Source organism: Dunckerocampus dactyliophorus, chromosome 12, assembly GCF_027744805.1.
Source record: "Dunckerocampus dactyliophorus isolate RoL2022-P2 chromosome 12, RoL_Ddac_1.1, whole genome shotgun sequence".
Classification (NCBI taxonomy): Eukaryota; Metazoa; Chordata; class Actinopteri; order Syngnathiformes; family Syngnathidae; genus Dunckerocampus; species Dunckerocampus dactyliophorus.
Window position 1 is genome coordinate 17,890,592 of NC_072830.1, and position 19,210 is coordinate 17,909,801.

Genomic DNA, 19,210 nt, shown 5'->3' on the forward strand with positions numbered 1-19,210 from the left:
CACGGAGCAGGCAAGGGGAAGTGGGCGTCTGGAAGATAGCTGGTTTCAAGGTCACCCAAAGGTTACATGTAGGCTTTGTGTGGGTGTCGTTCGTTGGCGTTATGACTGAGTAATTTACTGAGGCATTCTGGAGAGCTTTCACTTTGCTCAAGTAGTTTCACTATTTGAATTATGCCACTCTTAAAGCAACAGTAACCTCAGTGCTACTAACAACATGGCCGTTCGGTTTCACTCTAGACCTGTAAGTGGTAGGCTCCATCTGCTGGCTCTGGTTGGTCACTGCACCACTTGGCCTCAATGCAAGTGGACTGTAACTCCAATACATTGTCCATCCATCCATCCATTTTCTATACCGCTTCATCCTCATGAGGGTCGCGGGGGCATGCTGGAGCCCATCCCAGCCGACTTCGGGCGACAGGCGGGGTACACCCTGGACTGGTCGCCAGCCAATCACAGGGCACATATAGACAAACAACCATTCACACTCACATTCATACCTATGGGCAATTTAGAGTCGCCAATTAACCTAACATGCATGTTTTTGGAATGTGGGAGGAAGCCGGAGTACCCGGAGAAAACCCACGCGCACACGGGGAGAACGTGCAAACTCCACACAGAAATGCCCAGGGGAGAATCGAACCCAGGTCTTCCCGATCTCCAGGCTGTTCCTGTATTGGCCAACGTGCTAACCACTAGACCACCGTGCGGCCCCCAATACATTGTTGTTGAGAAAAAAGACTGTAAGAGTCTGGGCCGTATCAAGTATTCCAAAACAAGGGGTTTTAAGTATTTTTTTTAAATTATAAAACATAAATATAAAATATTATATTGTAGTGTCACTGGGAGTGCTTTCGGCTTCCCAGCATGACTTGCAGCACTTTTTGTTTCATAAAAACTTGGTCAAGTTGCACATTTAGAGTTAACATAGTTTATTATTATTATTATTATTATTATTATTATTATTATTATTATTATTATTATTATTATTATTATTATTATTTATATATTATTAGTTTATTATTGCCTGTAGTAGTTTAATGTTAAATGTTGTGCTGGCCTTTTTTTGTTCACATTGTGATTAGACTTAACAGACTTTATTGATCCACAAGGGGAATTGCTTGGTTACAGTAGCTCAATTGAAGAAGAAGAAGAAGAAGAAGAAGAAGAAGAAGAAGAAGAAGAAGAAGAAGAAGAAGAAGAAGAAGAAGAAGAAGAAGAAGAAGAAGAAGAAGAAGAAGAAGAAGAAGAAGAAGAAGAAGAAGAAGAAGAAGAAGAAGAAGAAGAAGAAGAAGAAAAACACTCTTAAATAAAATGCTGTGCAATATGAATATGGGTGGCAGGTGGGGTTGTCCATGATGGAGAGCAGTTTGTCCTCCTGTATCTCTCTTTTGCAACCGCCTCCAAATGAGTGCCGGTAACTTGTTCGGCTTTCCGGATCAGTTTGTCCATCCGGTTTATGTCCTTTTTGCTGATGCTGCTCCCCCAACAAACCACAGCAAAGTACAGGGCACTGGCAAGCACAGACTGGTAGAAGATCTCCAGCAGCTTGCTGCACACACTGAAGGACATAAGCATCCTCAGGAAGTTGAGTCTGCTCATGCCCTTCTTGTAGCCACCTTCTAGTCCAGTCGGCCGTTTGTGTGGACTCCCAAGTACTCGTAGTGATCCACTACGACCGCCTCCCGGCCCCGAATGGTGATGGGCTCCAATGGAGTCAGTGTAGTTAGTGATTGTAGGTAGTGTTCCTTCTTGTGACTCACCTGCTCATTTCACTGTGTGACAAGCTCACTGCCAGTTCCATCCATCCATTTTCTATGCCACTTATCTTCAGGATCGCGGTATGCTGGAGCCTATCCCAGCTGACTTTGATCGAGAGGCGGGGTCTCCAGCCAATCGCAGGGCACATATAGACAAACATCCATTCACACTCACATTCACACCTATGGACAATTTACCCGGAGAAAACCCACGCACGCACATGCAAACTCCGCACAGAGATGCCCAAGCGGAGATTCGAACCCAATCTCCTGACTGTGTGGCCAACATGCTAACCACTAGGCCACCGTGCGGCCCTGCTGCCAGTTCAGTATTGGCTATTGCATGCCCAATGAAAGACCCTCTTCCTTTAAGCAAGCTAAAGTTGCTAAAGTTAACTAACAAGCAAACAACAGAAGCAACAAAAATAGTAGTCATGAATGCATTCATGTTAAGAGTGTCACATTTTACCAGTGTTGTTGTGTTAAATCCAGGCAGAAAAGGTGGAATAAATACAGTATATCACAAATACATCAATGAACTGGAACTATTGGGGGAAGCACAACTCAACATCCAAACTTTCACACAGAGTGTGACAAAGAGTCATTTGTCTTCAAGACGAAAAACTTGTAATGCTACAGGAACATAAAATAATGAAATTATAGAAAGAGGAATTTGTGATCCAAGAAGAAATTTATGTTACGAGAGTAAATGCATTTTCGTCAAACAAAAAACACTGCAAAAGAGAACATGAAGTAACATTTTGTTTATATAATTGTATTTATATATTTTCTATTTTTTCAATTATAGAATAAAACCTAGTATTTAAATATATATATATATATAGAGAGAGAGAGAGAGAGATTTTTTTTATATAGTGTCTTACATTCAAAATATGAATTTACTCTCATAATAATGCAAGAACTTTTTTCAGCTTGTCACACAGTGAACCTGACAGGGTGTTACTAAATCGAACTACAATGTAACTACAGCCACGGTGCAAACACAAATGACAGCGCTACATGTAACAGGTAAGTAAACACACATAGGTGCTATAGGGCAATAATAAACAGCAACTATGTTAAGATTAAACAAAACAAAGTGGCAAAACAAGTGCCGAAGGAATGCTGGGAAGCGGGAACCCGTCCATGTTCTGAATAAATGTTCATGATCTGGACTGTTATTAAGAAAAATGAAAGATTGGATCACTTTTTTTTTTTTTATTTACCCACAATACTTTTGTGGAAATCAATTGAGCCGCTTTTGTGTCACTAAACGCCGTACGTGTTCTTGGTGGCTTCACAACTGTAGGGAGAGCCACTTTCGCAAACCAAGTCAGTTCCTTCCTTGCGTCTGCTTTGACAATTTGTACGATTGCGCTGCAGTACTTCGCCTTCATTGCGTATCCATAGGCTCGGTGTAAGTTTCTGTCAGGATTACGTGAGTGTAAGATTTCTCTCTCTGTGGCTTTAGCATGACAACACAGCAAGTTCAGGGCGAGGACACACTACTGACAGGGTTACAGGAAACAGGAATCATTTGGGATAATTTCCGAGTGACAGCGGCCTCGTCATGCAGAGGGATTGCGGTTTCGCTGGAGTTTGAGTTGGCTCCAACAGAGTATACCTAGCCCGGAAACAAGGGAGGCTGTGTAACTGTAAAAGTAGGACTGCAGAGGCAGAGCTGAGAGGAATCGTTCTCATATTTATTACAACCTCAATCTTTCCAGCGATGATGAGCAGATTAATATCAGCAAAATCCCTTCCTCAGCAAGGAGAAGCGAACCTTCCATTCCTTTTTTTTCCCCCTTGCTTCTAATTAACGTCTCATAAAATCACTATGAAAGAGTGGCTGTGTTCCCTGCTGCTGTTCTTATAAACCATCCCTGCAGTATCAACAGTAACCTGTTTCTCATTTAAAGCATTATAGCAACATAAAAGCCTCTTTTTTTTATTATTTGAGTACCTCTGTTACCAAACAACGCTTCCTAAAAATCTCGCTGGTTCATCTATTTTGTAAAATGCATGGCTTTTATTGCAAATATTAAAATCAGTGGTTTGCACAATACAATGCAGCTGGGGTCCGACCCAGGATAGAACGCCGGGGCGGGGGGGTGCCATGTGGGGGAGTGAATTAATGAGGCTGCAACTATGTGACAGTAGTTGTGTGTCTCTCTGCTGCTTGTTTGCTGAATAAAATATCTCTTGTGTGCCGCACTTTATGGATCCCAGACTTTCCTCCTAAGATGCTGATTCAGGACTTTCACAACAGAAGGTCTTAGTAAACAGTAGGAAGGAGGCGGCACAGTGGTACAGATGCAGTGGTACCTCTAAAGTCAACACAATCTGTTCCACCTTATGCTAAGATTTCCCATAGGAAATAATGGAACAGTATCAAACTGTCACCATGTTAAAACCTTCATTAACTGCATGGCCAAGGTTTTAAGACAGGGGTGTCCAAACGAGGGCCGCATACTGACAAATCAAAAGATGCAGGGGCACTGTTGCATTTTTTTTAAACCAACACCTGCTCATATGCTGAGGCGTTTTTTATACTCAAAGAAAAAAAGAGCCTGCATCTCAGGTTTGTGTTATCAGTGACATAGCATATTATTAATATTTATTTATTTATTTATTTTACAAAAATTGTAACTTTATTCTCTTTCTTCTTTTACCGCTTCTTAAAAAACCTAACCTTGATCCACATGTCTTAGCTAACTACAGACCAATAGCTAACCTTCCATTTTTCTCCATGGTCCTAGAGAAAGTAATTGCCAATCAGTTACATCATTTCCTTCAAAACTGCCACCTACTTGAGGTCTTTCAGTCAGGGTTTAGGATGCACCACAGTACAGAAACAGCACTTGTAAAAATCACCTCACCGCCTCAGACAAAGACCTTGTTTCAGTATTAGTTTTATTAGACCTTATAGCAGACCTTATGTAAGATTTCAATGTTTTATTTCTATATTTGCCCACCAAATTGTGCTACTTTTTCCCATTCAAAGCATGCAGCAAAACTTCACAGCGATTAGTGTTTTCTGCCAGGTTGCCTTGCTAAGTGTGCGTCACTATTGATATTGGAATGGTGTGTATGTAACTAAAACTCTATGCAAACATACTGGAATTACAGGGTTGAAAACACCAACAAAAATGAACAATTGATATTAGGGATGTTCAATAATATGAGATATTGGTCTCCTTTTTTTCTGCTGATAAAGAAATTGGCGCATGAGTGCTTACATGCAGCAAAAAAACTGATTGTCTTAGTTCAGAGTTTCATGCTTTGCGCTTTACTTTGTTCTTATACGGATGTTTGTGCCACATAGAAATGTGCAGCTTTCCAAATTGCATCATTGCCAGCATTACTTCATACATATTTGTACATTATTTCGTACAATATAGCGATCTAATTTATCTTATTTATTATGTATTGTGTAAAACTAAGACATGAATAACATCAAATTAAAAGCACAAAATGAATGCCGACCCACCATCCACCAGTTCAAGTTCCAGCCAAGTTTTTCCAGAGAGATGATTACATCGCTGTTTGACGTGTGTGGTAAAAGGCAGTGTGCTAGCATGAATTAACTTGAGACAAATGTGCACATTAGCACTCAATAAGTCATCAAAACTTACCTTTATGCATTCCCACATGCGTCAAGTGAGACGGATGTAACAGAGAGAATCCGGCAACTTTTCAAAATAAAACAAACAAACAAAAAAAATGAAATAATGGAAATTATTTTTTCTGTCTGTGCGGCCCGGTACCGGGGGTTGGGGACCACTGGTTTAAAAGACTGGCTTCTTTAAAGTGCAAAAAAATGCCAAAATGTTGCCCAGATATGAATTTTTAATGAATGCTCTTGCATTATAATATCTCTGATATCTCTAATATCTCTATCTATTTTTACTTGGGGGGGAAAAGAATGGGATCTTTTTTTTTTTAACAATAGACACTTTCCCAGCAGTTGCTCCCCAGTCCCCCTATCCTCTCCACCTCGTCTCCATAGCCCCGCCCACAACAACAGCCATACCGCCTCTGGACTTGAGTTCTCAGTTAAAGACGTTTTAATAGCTTCCTTTTCTAAATAAACCAACAGCAGCCAGCGGAGCAGATAATATCGCTGGCTCTCAGCGGCTCCTGCAGATGGCGTAATAAAGTAACAGCAGAGGGACAGAGGTGAAGAGCCTGCTGTGTTGAGCTCTCAGCACTAGATGGCATTGACAGTGTACTTCTTCCTGTTACCCCACTCAGTCAAACTCTTTACTAGAGATGATGTCAGTAACAGTCAAGATGGACCTCTCAAATGTAATAAAAAGTAGAAGAAAATGCCATTTTGAGTTGAGTTAGCAGGAAAACTAGAAGGGCAATCCGTACAGTGCAGATCTCCACCAAGGGGGGGTGTATAAAAATGATGGTGTGTTCATTGGATCTGCTCCAAAATGTAAAGAATTTTGTCTTGGCCCCTTTGCTTTAAAGTCAACCATATATAGTTATATAATCCTGTTTACAAATGCATAATCCAGCAGTACAGGTCCCAGAGTAAAATATTGTAAACTACACCGTAGTTATAGAAAAAATATATATCCTACGGAAGTGAATGCCTCAAGTAAAGACATAAAACTTTTATCACTTTATTACCTTTGCAAAGGGGGTCCTATAACATACAGCGTGCATAGAAGTCTGCAGAGGTCTGGCCTCAAAGTGGCTTTCTGACTGAAACATCTTATAGCTCATCGCATGCAAATGAATGACATCACAAAAGAAGCAAACTTCCACCTTATGTTGGCGTGTCTCGGGAAAGAAGTTACATCAAAAGAAGATTTTACGCTTGGGTGCCACTATGCAGTGCCTTGCAGAAGTGGATCAGATGCACAGCTTAAAAGATAGCACCTTTTGTTTGGACAGGTGTGTTTTGTTGCGCAGATGTGTCCTATCGCATTGCTTATTCAATCCACAAGATTGGGTAGGATAGGTTTTGCCTGCGTGCACTGCATTTAGATGTGAAAACAACACAAAAACCAGACAGCAAAAGCAAGCAATTGTGAAACTGACATAAGATGGCCAATCAGTCAGAACCACTGCACAAACATTGATCATAGCCACTGCAACCGTTTGGAATGTCCTGAAGAAGAAATAAACCACTGGTGTACAAAGTAACAGACGTCGAACAAAAATTCTGAGACAAAAGTTGCATGGACTGAAGAATTTTTGATGCCCATCTCTGTACTTTTGTGCAAATTTAGCCTTCCTATTCTTTTTGCTAATGAGTGGTTTGCATTTGCTGGTGTAGCCATCGTACTTGTGTTCATGAAGTCTTCTATGAACAGTAGATAGTGATACCTTCACTCTTTCTCTCTGCAGGTTGGTGTGGATGTCACTAACAGCTGTTTTACGGTCTTTCTTTGCAGTACCTCTGTCATCACATTGAAACAGCTGTTCAATGTCTGCAACTGTGTGTTCATACACCAGTGGTTTCCTTGTTCTTCATCCATCCATTTTTTTTGCGTTAGCCGAGCTTGGGTCGCGGGGGGCAGCAGCCTAAGCAGGGAAGCCCAGACTACCCTCTCCATGGCTACTTCGTCCAGCTCCTCCTGGCAGATCCAGAGGCATTCCCATAGCAGTTGAGAGACATAGTCTTTCCAATGTGCCCTGGGTCTTCCCCGAGGCCGCCTACGAGGCAAACGGTCCCTAAACACCTCCCCAGGGAGGCATCCTGACCAGATGCCCGAGCCACCTCATCTGGATCCTCTCAATGAGGAGGAGCAGTAGTTCTACTCCGAGTTTGTCCCGGATTACAATGCTTCTCACCTTATCTCTAAGTGAAAGCCCAGACACCCTATGGAAAAAACTAATTGCGGCCGCTTGTACCTGCAATCTACCCAAAGTTCATGACCATAGGTAATGGTCCAGTGGTCCTATGGTCCTTGTTCTTCTGGACATTACATACAGTTATACAGTTATACATATACATATAACTAAGTTATACCTGTAAATTCTACATTTTTCGATCACATAGTATGTGTACTTTCTCTTTTATGATGAATTGTGACCAATTAGAAAACAATTTTTGAATTTTCATACTTTGTCTAAGCGATTTCAACACAAAATCAGTGATAGAGTCAAGGGTGTAGGTTGGGATGAAATGCAGGAAACAAATTGCCCAGCTTTACTGTCTTCCTGTTAGTGCAAATGCAGTGTACACCCTGAGGTTTTACTGCGAAGTGCAAACCTCAGTGAGTTCACACAGGCCACATTCAGAGTGTCTGAATCGAATACAGTGCAGCCTCTTAGGTCGAGGTTTCAAGATGCACACAGTAGCTGATCTCCGGTTTGTAATAATGAATGACATTTTTAGTGTAAAAAGAAGTACACAGCTGTTCATAAGTCAAAGAAAACAGCAAGGCTGCAAGTCTAAAGTAATATAAGGACTACAAGAAGCTAAGTTATTTGATTGTTAGGGTTGTCTTATTGTTTGCTTGTTGTACTCGGTAGCCTGGACAAAGAGACGGACATCTTGCATGATAAGGTGAAGTCGCTTATGATGATGGTTCCGACGTATCCCTGCGCACTGTCACCTGTCCATTCTTGTGTATGGAACGATGACGCTCGCATCTTCTTCCGTGACGGAGCACCACAGCCATCTTGTCTACCTGTGTGTTCCACAGCGGAAGAAGATGCGTGCGTCTTCGTCACATACACAAGAACGGATAGGCGACAGTGCGCAGGGATATAACAAATATACCATCGAGCGATTTTTGAGGTGTGTTTTTTTATTTTTTATGTATTACTTTTTTGAACTCATATTGTTTTGAGAAGCCAAACTCCTTACATGTGCAACCGCAGCGACTACCTGGAACTACTTTCTTCATCAACAAAATCCAACCAGAACTGGACTTACGGGACCAAGTGGGGGGGTAAGACGCTGTTGATGGACTACACTGCTGATGGGAATGTCATACAACTTAATGTCAAAAAGTCCAAACTATCTCTTTAAGGAGTGACAGCATCCCTCTACTGGTCACCGTGGTAACAGGAGAGCGTTTTAAAGTAATTGGAGTTCAGCACCACATCAAACACCACCATTACTCAGCTCCCTGCTCTTCAGGGAACCCAACTATAGCCCAGCTAACTGCTTACAAAGCAACATCCAGGAGTTTTTATTAGACCGAGGTTTCCTCCTTAGGCCCGGGTTGGCTATTTGAAGCCAGTAAAATGGTGTACGTTTGTCTATTGTGTAAATAGCTCAACCGCAAGCATGATTATGCAGCATGTGCACACATAAAAAGCGGCCGCCATCAGAGAGGCGAGGGCCGAGCAGTAGTTCTTCCCGGGGACAGATGAAGCTGCAGCACAGCTGGGAGACATTGACACAAATTGACGGCCTGTACACCACGATGTTGTCATTTCTTTCATTTAATACATACATTGTAACTCTGGTCCCGACATGCAAGCGTAGACTGTATAGCAAATGTGCATTAAAACACACACGAATGTATAGTAAAGCAACAGCTGTTTTCATTTTACCTTTTAACTGTCAGCTGAATAATTGTTAGCTGCAGCCTCCGTCATTTCCTCATTCTTTTATGTCAAGTCACGCTTTAAAGTAATGGTTATCTGACACATACCCGGCACCTCCCCGCAACAAACAGCCAATCGCCTGTGAGGGAGGATGCTTATTTGACTTTTTAAAAAGTGAAGTGGTGTGGTATGGCATGGTTTCAGACGAGTTACATTAAGTAAAATCACATTTGCTCAATTCAGCATGGCTGAAAAGGAGCAGGAAGAAGCAGAGCTTATTTAACCCCAATCCTTCTCCTGATCATTCATTCACACCGTATCTTTTACATGTTGACACCTGCAATATCCTGCTTGCTTACACTTTGTCATTCAAGCCCTGTGTAAAGAAGGAAAGGAAAACACAGTAAACTTCTTAATGCTTAGTGTGTTTGCCTTTTCTCTGTGTACTGGTTATATTTAGCCCTATAAGGCATAATAATAATAATGATGAGCCTCGCACATGGGTGTTGGGGCGGGATCTCAAGTGACACGGATACATTTGGACTAATTATGACCTACGATCAACACCATGGTTACCCCAGCAGGAGGCAAACAGCGTGAGAATGTGCGGATCTGTATGAGATGGCAAATAACAGGCCTGCAGACAAGTCCTTAGACAACAATGCATACGCACGCGCAGCCAGATTATACGTTTTATGTAAAGCCTCCACTTAAGTGTTGGTTTTTCACCAAAGCTTGATGTCTTTGTTTTTTGACTGCTAAGTTTTTTCTTTAAGTTTATTTTTAGTTTATCCTCATTTTGAAATACTATTTTGTACTCAGCTTTATTTACAATAGTTCATAAAAGTGAGTACACTCCTCACATATTTGTATTTTTAACGCCACGTCAGTGGTTCTCAATCACTTTGTATTACCCAATACCCCAATAAGAGAAAATAAGCCATTTAAGACATAAATAAAACCCATGCTCGTGTGTGTCGCAGTAAGTGTAGTCCGGATGTGTGGAGGACAGGAAGTGACGTCAGGGGGTCAGAGCTTGGCATGGGTTACGGCAGCAACAGTAGGCCGTGTTATTATTAGGATTATTATTGTGAGATCATTCAAATCTGCCATAAAAGGCCTTTACAGCGACCAAGTCTGGTGCTTGTGTGTCTTACCCATCATTACAGTAACATTACCGACACCTGGTGACCAGTCTAGAATACTAGAGTCACAATTTGAATGCGTCTTCTTAATGTCTTATATACTACTCACAAAAAGTCAGGGATTTGCACAACTGTAATGTTAGACAACAGCAAGTTGTGCGTTACGTGCTTTAAGTATTGAACATGTTGGACATGTGCATTCAAAATTAGAGAAGCTCAAATTAAGTTCACCCGTAAAGGTTATACAGTAGTGTATTTGGAGGAGCGCTAGTGCTGGGGTCCGTAGACGTGTTGAAGACATTGGTTTTGCTATCGAGCATGCAACCCTGAGGACCCCACGAAGTCCCTGGTGAGCACCTAAACCAAAAGCAGTGGACAACCTTCAACCGCCTGAGGACAGGTGTGGGACGTTTCCGTTTCAGGATGTTTCAGTACAGCGGTGGGGCCTTGCAGACAGTGCCCATTATGAATGTGGAGAGTGAAGACATGAAATTCAAGCCGCTATGTGGCGAGGGAGGACTTTATCCACATGTATTTACGTCTTTGTGTTGAATTCAAGAGCATTACTACAGAAAGTCCCCCTGCCTCTCACCTGACACCACCCCTGACACCTCACAGGACCCTGCCAGACGGGTGTGCCCCACCATATGAGAGGCGCTGCCCTACACCATGCTCCATGAACCAGGAAATTGCCGGCTAATTAACAATTGGACAAGCAAATAGGGCTTTTTTTTGCATGATTGTTAACAGTTTGGCATTAGCTGACACCTGCACTTTACTATTGGTTTAACAATTCACACAGTCAGTGACTCATGTCATGCAATGTGTTTCAATGTTAAAAAATAGCTTTTTTCATCTGCGTCTTGAGCCACACACGGTGAAAATTAAGAATTTAGGCTACGCCCAACGCTATGGCGAAGACTGAGAGACAATTAGAGCGGACACCAGTGAGTGTTGCAGTACAAGACATCTACCAGAGCAGTTCTGTGCACTCTGTCCACATGCTGCATGCTTCATCTCGAAATCCGCCCACTCCCTATTTTCCCTCCACTCTCTGCTCTATTGCTCACAACTCTGCAACAACCTCCCCAGAGCCTCACATACTGTACTAGCGTTGTTGCCAGCCTTTAGTCTGGAGCACCCTGGCTTTCCCTTCAGGCGCCAACACACACTACAAAGTTTATGCAGTCTGCAGCAAAGGGTGTGTGTTATCGCCACTGCGGCAGCACCGGTGGCTTTCTGCAAAAGTGGAAGGAGTGGTGTGACTGGGAGGAAAATAATCAAAAGACAGTGCTGCAGAGTGACAGTGAGGAAAAATGATGCGGCTTTGTGTACTGTGTAGCAGCTGGTTCTGGTCGTTATTGCTGTCTGCCATTTGTTGGGGTGAGCTTGGCTGGGCTGAGCTGGGCTGGGCTGGGCTGGACTGTACACAGATGCAGTCAGTGAGTGTGTGTGTGTGTGTGTGAGAGAGAGAGAAAGAGAGAGACTGGCGGTGTGTTTTCTCAGCCATATCCACAGAATCTGTAGCAGTACACTAGTGGAAGCTTGTACGGAAGGTTAGTTAGGATGGAGCGTTCGCTGCCTGACAGGGCTTGAGGAAGGGCTTGGCACCACTGGCTGGACCAGCGGCTGCTTTCCACCATCTGGCTTCACAACAGGTGACATGGGTTGTTCTGCCAGTGTGGTTCTACTTCTACGGTCGGTGGGTGGGGCAGACTGCGGCCACATGTGTTCAAGGCAGGACCAAACGTCAGCGGATGCTGCGACACCCACCCTGGAAGGCTACACCGCCGCCAGCTCACCTCTGACCATCATTGTCATGGTAACCGGCACTGGCGCACCAAATGCATGTGTGTGTGGATGAGGGTGGTTTGTTGGGGGGGGGGTTTGTGTGTGCTTTCACTTTTTCTTGGGGAAACCATGTTCATTTTTGCTGTCCGCATTACCTCGTGTTCAAAAAGAAGGGGATGGCTGTAACAGCTGTGAGGACGGAAATGGGGAAGGGGGTAGCAGTGGTGGAGGATGGGGTCATACATAAGGAATCAGTGGAAAAACTCCCCACATACATGGAGATAGAAGGTGATTTAAAACACAGAAAAACAACCTTCAGCTCACTGGCTGAATGAATAAATGAATGCATGCATGCATGATTGAGTGTATGATTGCACTACATCAAGTTGGATGTGTTTTTCCTAAACAACTGTCCAGCACAATGCAGCCATCTGTTAGGTATCTGGAACCACCATTTTTTTTTTTTTTTTTGTTATCCCGAGCAAGACCCTGGTTTCTGCAAGCTCAGTGGAAAAATGTTTTGGCACAGTGTGATCTTTACAGTTGTTCCCCCTTGTTTTCTGTTTTTTCTTACTTTCCCACGATAAAGCTTTCGTCTCTTCATCTCCCTCTCAGGTCTCTATGGTAAAGTGAATATTTCACACTGACTCAGCCCTTGACTGAGCTTCCCTGTAGGAAATACTTTCAGAATATACTTTCAAAAATGGCACTAAGGCTTTTTTTGTGTGTGTGTTTTTTACCTTTTAATTAGAGATGACCATACAAATGTCAAAGCAATCCCTCTTCACACACAACATTCATGCCAAGCCAGTAGGTAGCGATGTCACTTTGTAAAGGAACACAACACGCATATTGCTGCAACTAATGATGATTTTCTTAGTCGATTAATCTGATGCGGGCTACACGGTGGCCCGGTGGTTAGCATGTTGGCCACACAGTCCGGTGATCTGGATGATCTGGGTTTGAATCTCCGTTGTGTGGAGTTTGCATGTTCTTTCCGGTTTCCCGCCACATTCCAAAAACATGCATGTTAGGTTAATTGGCGACTCTAAATTGTCCATAGGTATGAATTTGAGCGTGAATGACTGTTTGTCTATATGTGCCCTGCGATTGGCTGGCGACCAGTCCAGGGTGTACCCCGCCTCTCGCCCGAAGTCAGCTGGGATAGGCTCTAGCATACCCATGACCCTAATGAGGATAAGTGGCATAGAAGATGGATGGATGGATTAACCTGATGCTTGATGTCTAGTAATTGGTTAGTTCAGAGGACTAACCATATTAAGCATATTGTCATGTTCCTCTTCTGTCTTCCTAGCAGAGTGACGAGCCACACCTGTTGCGACCTAGCAATTACTAATTAGTAATTAGCATTCGCCACCGATTTTGGATCAACATCAATTACTGCCAGTTCCAGTACCGTCCTCCATGTTAGTTGCCGTCGTTCATGAGCGACAAAGGAAGCTAACATGCAAAACCGTTGACCAGCATCACGGTTTCTCACCGAGCTGACTCACGAGAAAACACTACCCCATCACTTCGATGCAGAAATGGATGACACAATCATTTTTTCTGTGTTTAGATGGGAACAGTAACGCAATCATTTGCAAAATTGTTTAGTCTCCAAATGCCATTGTCATATAAACTATCCGCAGCCAAGACGACATACAGCTGTACCTCGGTTTTTGTTATTAATTCGTTCCGAAAGGTCAAACAAAAACCAAAGCAATTTTTATCATGCAAATAAGGTAAAGCAAATGAATCCATTCCATCCATCCATCCATCCATCCATCCATCTATCCATCCATCCATCCATCCATCTTCTGTGCCGCTTATCCTCATTAGGGTCATGGGTATGCTGGAGCCTATCCCAGCTGACTTCGTGGCGACAGGCGGGGTACACCCTAGACTGGTCGCCAGCCAATCGCAGGGCACATATAGACAAACAACCATTCACACTCACATTCATACCCATGGATTAGAGAGCAATTTAGAGTCTCCAATTAACCTAACATGCATGTTTTTGGAATGTGGGAGGAAACCGGAGTACCCGGAGAAAACCCACGCACACACGGGAGAACATGCAAACTCCACACAGAGATGCCCAACGGAGATTCGAACCCAGATCTTCCCGATCTTCTGACTGTGTGGCCAACATGCTAACCACTAGGCGTGCGGCCCTGAATCCATTCCAGACACCCAAAAATATTAACAAAAAATACACTTTATCGAGAATAATTATAGTTTTACATGCAGAAAACAATTTGAAAGAATTATACATGATGAATGAAATGGATAAATGAACATTTAACATTACCTTTATTGAAGACTGTTGTCGGCAAAGACAACGAGGAGCAGCGAGGAAGGAGGGGAGGGGACGCCATCTTCGCACTTTGTGTTGAGTTCCTTCTTGAATTCAATATTATTTTTCACCTTCTTTACCAAATTGTTGATACTCACAACTTCCTTTGACCCCATGGCAGGTTATTTAACAGTTGCGTTCAATAAAATATCCAAAGATAATGAGCCACCAACACGTAGGGTGCTTTGTTTGGGCACTGGATTCAGCAGAACTATACAGTACAGGGCAAACGGACTAGTTTTGGTAAAAAAAAATTGTAGATTACCCAGGTTTAATCCATGTTTTTGTTCAGTGTAAATAACCCCTAAAATGATCAAAGTTAAGAATTACAGAGGTGCAAGAGTGATGCATTAGTATGCATTAGTAATGCACAGACAAAATACAGTACTTCATTCAATATTTTTTTAAATCACTATTATTACTTGTTGGATATTCTAAAAAATAAAAATCTAACCAAAATGTTAGGAATTATGGCATCATCATAGCAAGCCGCCTATTTGCTTAAAAAAATACTTTGGTGCTATCATTGAACCCTGGGGAACACCAACGCTCAAATTCACCTTCAGATATTGTATTGATGTCCTTCCTGATGCAGCCCTGGCCGGGAATCGAAACCATGCCCCCTCCAATGAAAGGGAGAAGCGTACAGTACCGTTACACCACCATGGATAACGCCATATCCAAATTGAATGAATACAACTGCATTTTCAGTGGACTTGACATGACTGAAAAGCGTTCATGCAACTCTAGCACCTCTGTGATTCATAATGTTTGATGTAATGTTGCAGAAATGAATCACTCGTAAGAGATATGTGAACAAAAACACTAAAATTAAAAACATAAAGCACTCATTTTATGACGCAAAACCTTGTTGTAATGATGTAAAGCAGATGTCTCATGTGTCTGACTTCCTCAACTTTCTCCCCATCAATCTTTCATCCTCTCCAGTTTTGGTCGTCTCCTTTCCCTTAGCAAGACAGTGATCAATTAAATATACTGTACGGTACTTCAGATAAACACAGACCACCTTGTTCACAATGAGGTAATGTCATTTAGTTTCCCTTCATTGTTACCGTGCTTGGCTCTCCATCTCAACTGTTGACCCGTGCAGATTTATTACGCACAATTCATCCAAGTTGGCCAGTCTCGTGGTCTACATGCTCCCCGCTCACAGCTGTAGTTTATCAACATCTACCTCACGCCTGCTAATAGCGAGGGAGAGCAAACCGTGGGAGGTGTTGAGCAGACATGTTGAAAGGTTAATAGGATGCGAGCAAGAGAGTGGTGAAAAGACATGATGGAAAGCAAAGGAAGAGGGCGTTTGATGAGACGAGGACAAGATAGAGAAAGAAAGGAGTTACTGTATCCGAGGCAGCTGGACTGCAGATTAAGATAATGTGTTCGCTTGATAGACGACATGTAAGAACTGCACTTTGCTTTCCGCTTAGTCATCTTCGCACCATCTCACATTTAAGCAAGCATTTTCATCAGTGTGTCTTCTCAAGGAACAATCCCATAGAAATGAAACCCCACACAGCCATTATTCTCTAAATATCTGGCAACGCAATTGAGTTGCAAGATGGTGGTGTCATGGTCTGGTGCTGCATGGGTGCTGCCCGCACTCGGGGAACTCTGGTTTATTGAGGCGAAACATTCTTCCACAGCATGAGCACCGTCCCTTCAGGAAACCGGTCTGCATGACAGTTTGCCAACATGCTAAGGAGCCCAAACACACCTCCAGGATGACCTGTGGGGCATCCTCAATCCGAAGGACGGTGGAGGAGTACCTGTGATGTCATCATGGAGGACTCATGGATTTTGGTGAATTCTATGCCCAAGAGGAATAAGGCAGTGCTCGACATTTACACTTTGGACATGTTCTCTGTGAGGTGTACTCACTTGTGTTGCCAGCTATTTAGACAATAATACATGTATGTAGGACTTATTTTCAGTATATAACAGTAGATATATACTGCGATACAAGCTGCACGCTGCCTTCTAAAGTATATCCAAGTTCCATTTCTATAGTATTGCCCCTTGAGAAGATATAATACAATGTTTGTTGACCTCAATTGATACATTTTAGGGGCAAACTTATGGACTTGCATCATCTGGTTGATTATTAAACACGTTTTAAGCAATTGAATTAGTCATGTCTTGTATCAGATGCAAAAAAAAATAGCATTATCTGCCAAAAACTAGTGTCTGCACATCAACTGTTATAAGTCGTTTCCTCTTATGGATATCTGTTCTGCTCTGAGGTTTTATCTGAGGAAGTGCACAGCTGCGTGTGCGTGTGTGTGTGTGTGTGTGCGTGTGCATGTGTGTGTGTGTATACAGGCTCTGACTATTATGACCCTGCATACAAGTAAAAGCACTGAACACAATCATATGCAACAGAATAATTCTCTTGTTGGCCCGTTTTTTTAGTAAGACTTCAAACTCAAAACAGGAAGTTAATGTTTGTGAGTTTGTATGTAAACCAACAAAGCGTGTTGGTCAGTACCACTATACTATACCGTGGTAGTTTAATATCATGTCTTAGTATAAATGAAATTGCAAAATATGAACATAAGGAGTTCTAGCACCTGGTTGGTTGATAGCTCATTTGTTGGGGAATTTTGAACTGTGTGTGTGTGTGTGTGTGTGGGTGTGTGTGAGTGTGTTGAACATTAACAACTTCCTCTCCATCCGCGCGTGTAGCCACCCGAACAAGGTGCCAGTTCTGCTTGCGACAGAGCACATGTTCTGCGACGTGCGTTTGTTTAGCATCTTTGGAATAGTAACTGACACTTTGTTGTTGTGTTTTCTTTTTTTTTTGTACTTGTTTACAGCTGAGCCGTTGAGTTTATTTAGCTTTTGCTATGAGCTTCAGGAGCAAAATCACCTTCAGGAGGAAAATAAAGACTAAACGTGTGAGATCGGCTTTCAGCCAGTTGAGTATTGTATGTATTTCGTCTTTATTGTTTTGTTTGCTGCCTGTGCGCTGTCGCTTACGGCTCTTGCTACTGCTGTCAACGTTTCTTGTCTGACAAGCCGGCTGCTGTGCAATTTCTGCGTCGGTAATGACCGATGTCTGTTGCCATGAAGGTTCGTGAGTGCTTCAGTTCCTCTTATTCTTTTTCAGTGACTAGAGTTCATTTAGCAGAGCTCCATTCTAGAAACAGACAGCTAGAGGGGGGTTTCTTTTGATGATGATAGGAAAATGAAACTGTGTGAAAAACAATATAAAGCATTCAGTTGGTAAGTGACTAATATATGATTTAAAGCTATGACGCTAGTGATGCTAGAGCTGGTCCAGGCTGGTACACCAAATGGTCTCAGCCTGGGACCCACGTATTTATCATTTTTAATGGTATTTTTTTTTCTTCATTTTTGTTATTATTATTTTTATTATGTTTTACACTTTTGTTTGTCATTTTTGTTTTTTATGTTTTTATTTAATTGTGCTTCCATTTATTTATTTATTTTTTTAATATATTTTTATTTGAGTCAAACCACATAATTACATGTCCAAAGTGCTTGTGTTTTAGAAAAATTGTCCAGTTGCCAAACTACGGCCCGGGGGCCATTTTGCAGCCCACAGCTCGTTTTTTTTATTGTCCCGGGCCACATTCTAGGAATTAAATTAAACAAAAAAACAACAACAGCAACAATGGGGGAAAAAAGAGCAAAAAGGTGTAATAATAGGTGTTAATAATAATATTATGCTTTGTCACCTACAGTGATTCTCAACTGGTGGGTCTGGACCCAAAAGTGGGTCGCAGAGCTGCATTCAGTGGGTCGCTGGTCTATGCCTGAGCAGGAAAAAAAATGTAATACCCAATGTTTGTGAATGCACCTCGCGATCTTGTCTGCGCTATTCGCTTTCTACCCCGCCACGGGGCGCGTGCCATGTTTATGGGCGACTTTGTCAAGCTTGAGCGGGAGTGGAAGGACATTAAGTGGGGACTTAACATGCTGTCCGTCTGACACGCAGTTGCCGATATCTACTGGAAAAGAGCGTGCCATAAAGGCAGACAGCGTCTCACCGCTACAGCTCATGTTGTGTTGCAAACAGTCCCATTCAATATAAGATACCGGAGAAGTTTGAGTGGAAAAATTCCGCAATTTGTGTCGCCGCTTGTAATTTAGCGATGACGGTTCGTCCCGCGGCGAAACGTGTTCAGAGCCACCGACCTATAAACACAAAGTTTTGTCTTGAAATACATATAAAGCTTTTTTTTTTGCCTCTTTACAAGATAAAAAGTCTGAAAATGGCCACTTCATCCATTTTACAAACAAACAAAAAAAAACGGTTCACCAAATGGGTTGTTTATTAGCATATTACATATTTTAATGTCATTTTAGACTTGCTGAATTACTGAAGGTGATCTGGGATTGCCATGGCAACGGCACATACACGCCATCTTATTGCAAGGTAGTGTGCAGCACCTTTAAGGTCAAACAAAGACATATTGATGCTTTAATGGTTCAACTATTTTTAGTTATTGAATTAGTAATTCATTTGTAAAGTTGCAGGTTGATTGTAAGAATGGTACAATAATAATTCAGACGAATGATGAATGAATTACGGCGCGAGCCGGAAGCAAAAGTATACTACCTATTGATTTTTCATCCCCCCGTTGTACATTAGC

General features: G+C 42.3%; 1 protein-coding gene across 7 annotated transcripts in view; it reads left to right on the plus strand.

Moving 5' to 3' along the window:
- The window catches only part of dock10 (dedicator of cytokinesis 10), an 83,926-nt gene that overhangs the window by 16,351 nt on the left and 48,365 nt on the right, over positions 1 to 19,210 (plus strand). For 2 of the 7 annotated variants that reach the window (XM_054793218.1, XM_054793213.1), the window contains exon 1: positions 8,470 to 12,245. The exons of 1 other annotated variant lie outside the window; for it this stretch is intronic. In XM_054793218.1, the coding sequence (XP_054649193.1) occupies positions 12,087 to 12,245 (159 nt within the window). In that variant the 5' untranslated portion in view covers positions 8,470 to 12,086. Of the gene's footprint in view, positions 1 to 8,469; positions 12,246 to 14,418; positions 17,519 to 19,210 lie in introns of those variants that run through there. 4 more of the 7 variants (XM_054793212.1, XM_054793217.1, XM_054793216.1 and 1 more) reach the window with 4 other exon arrangements.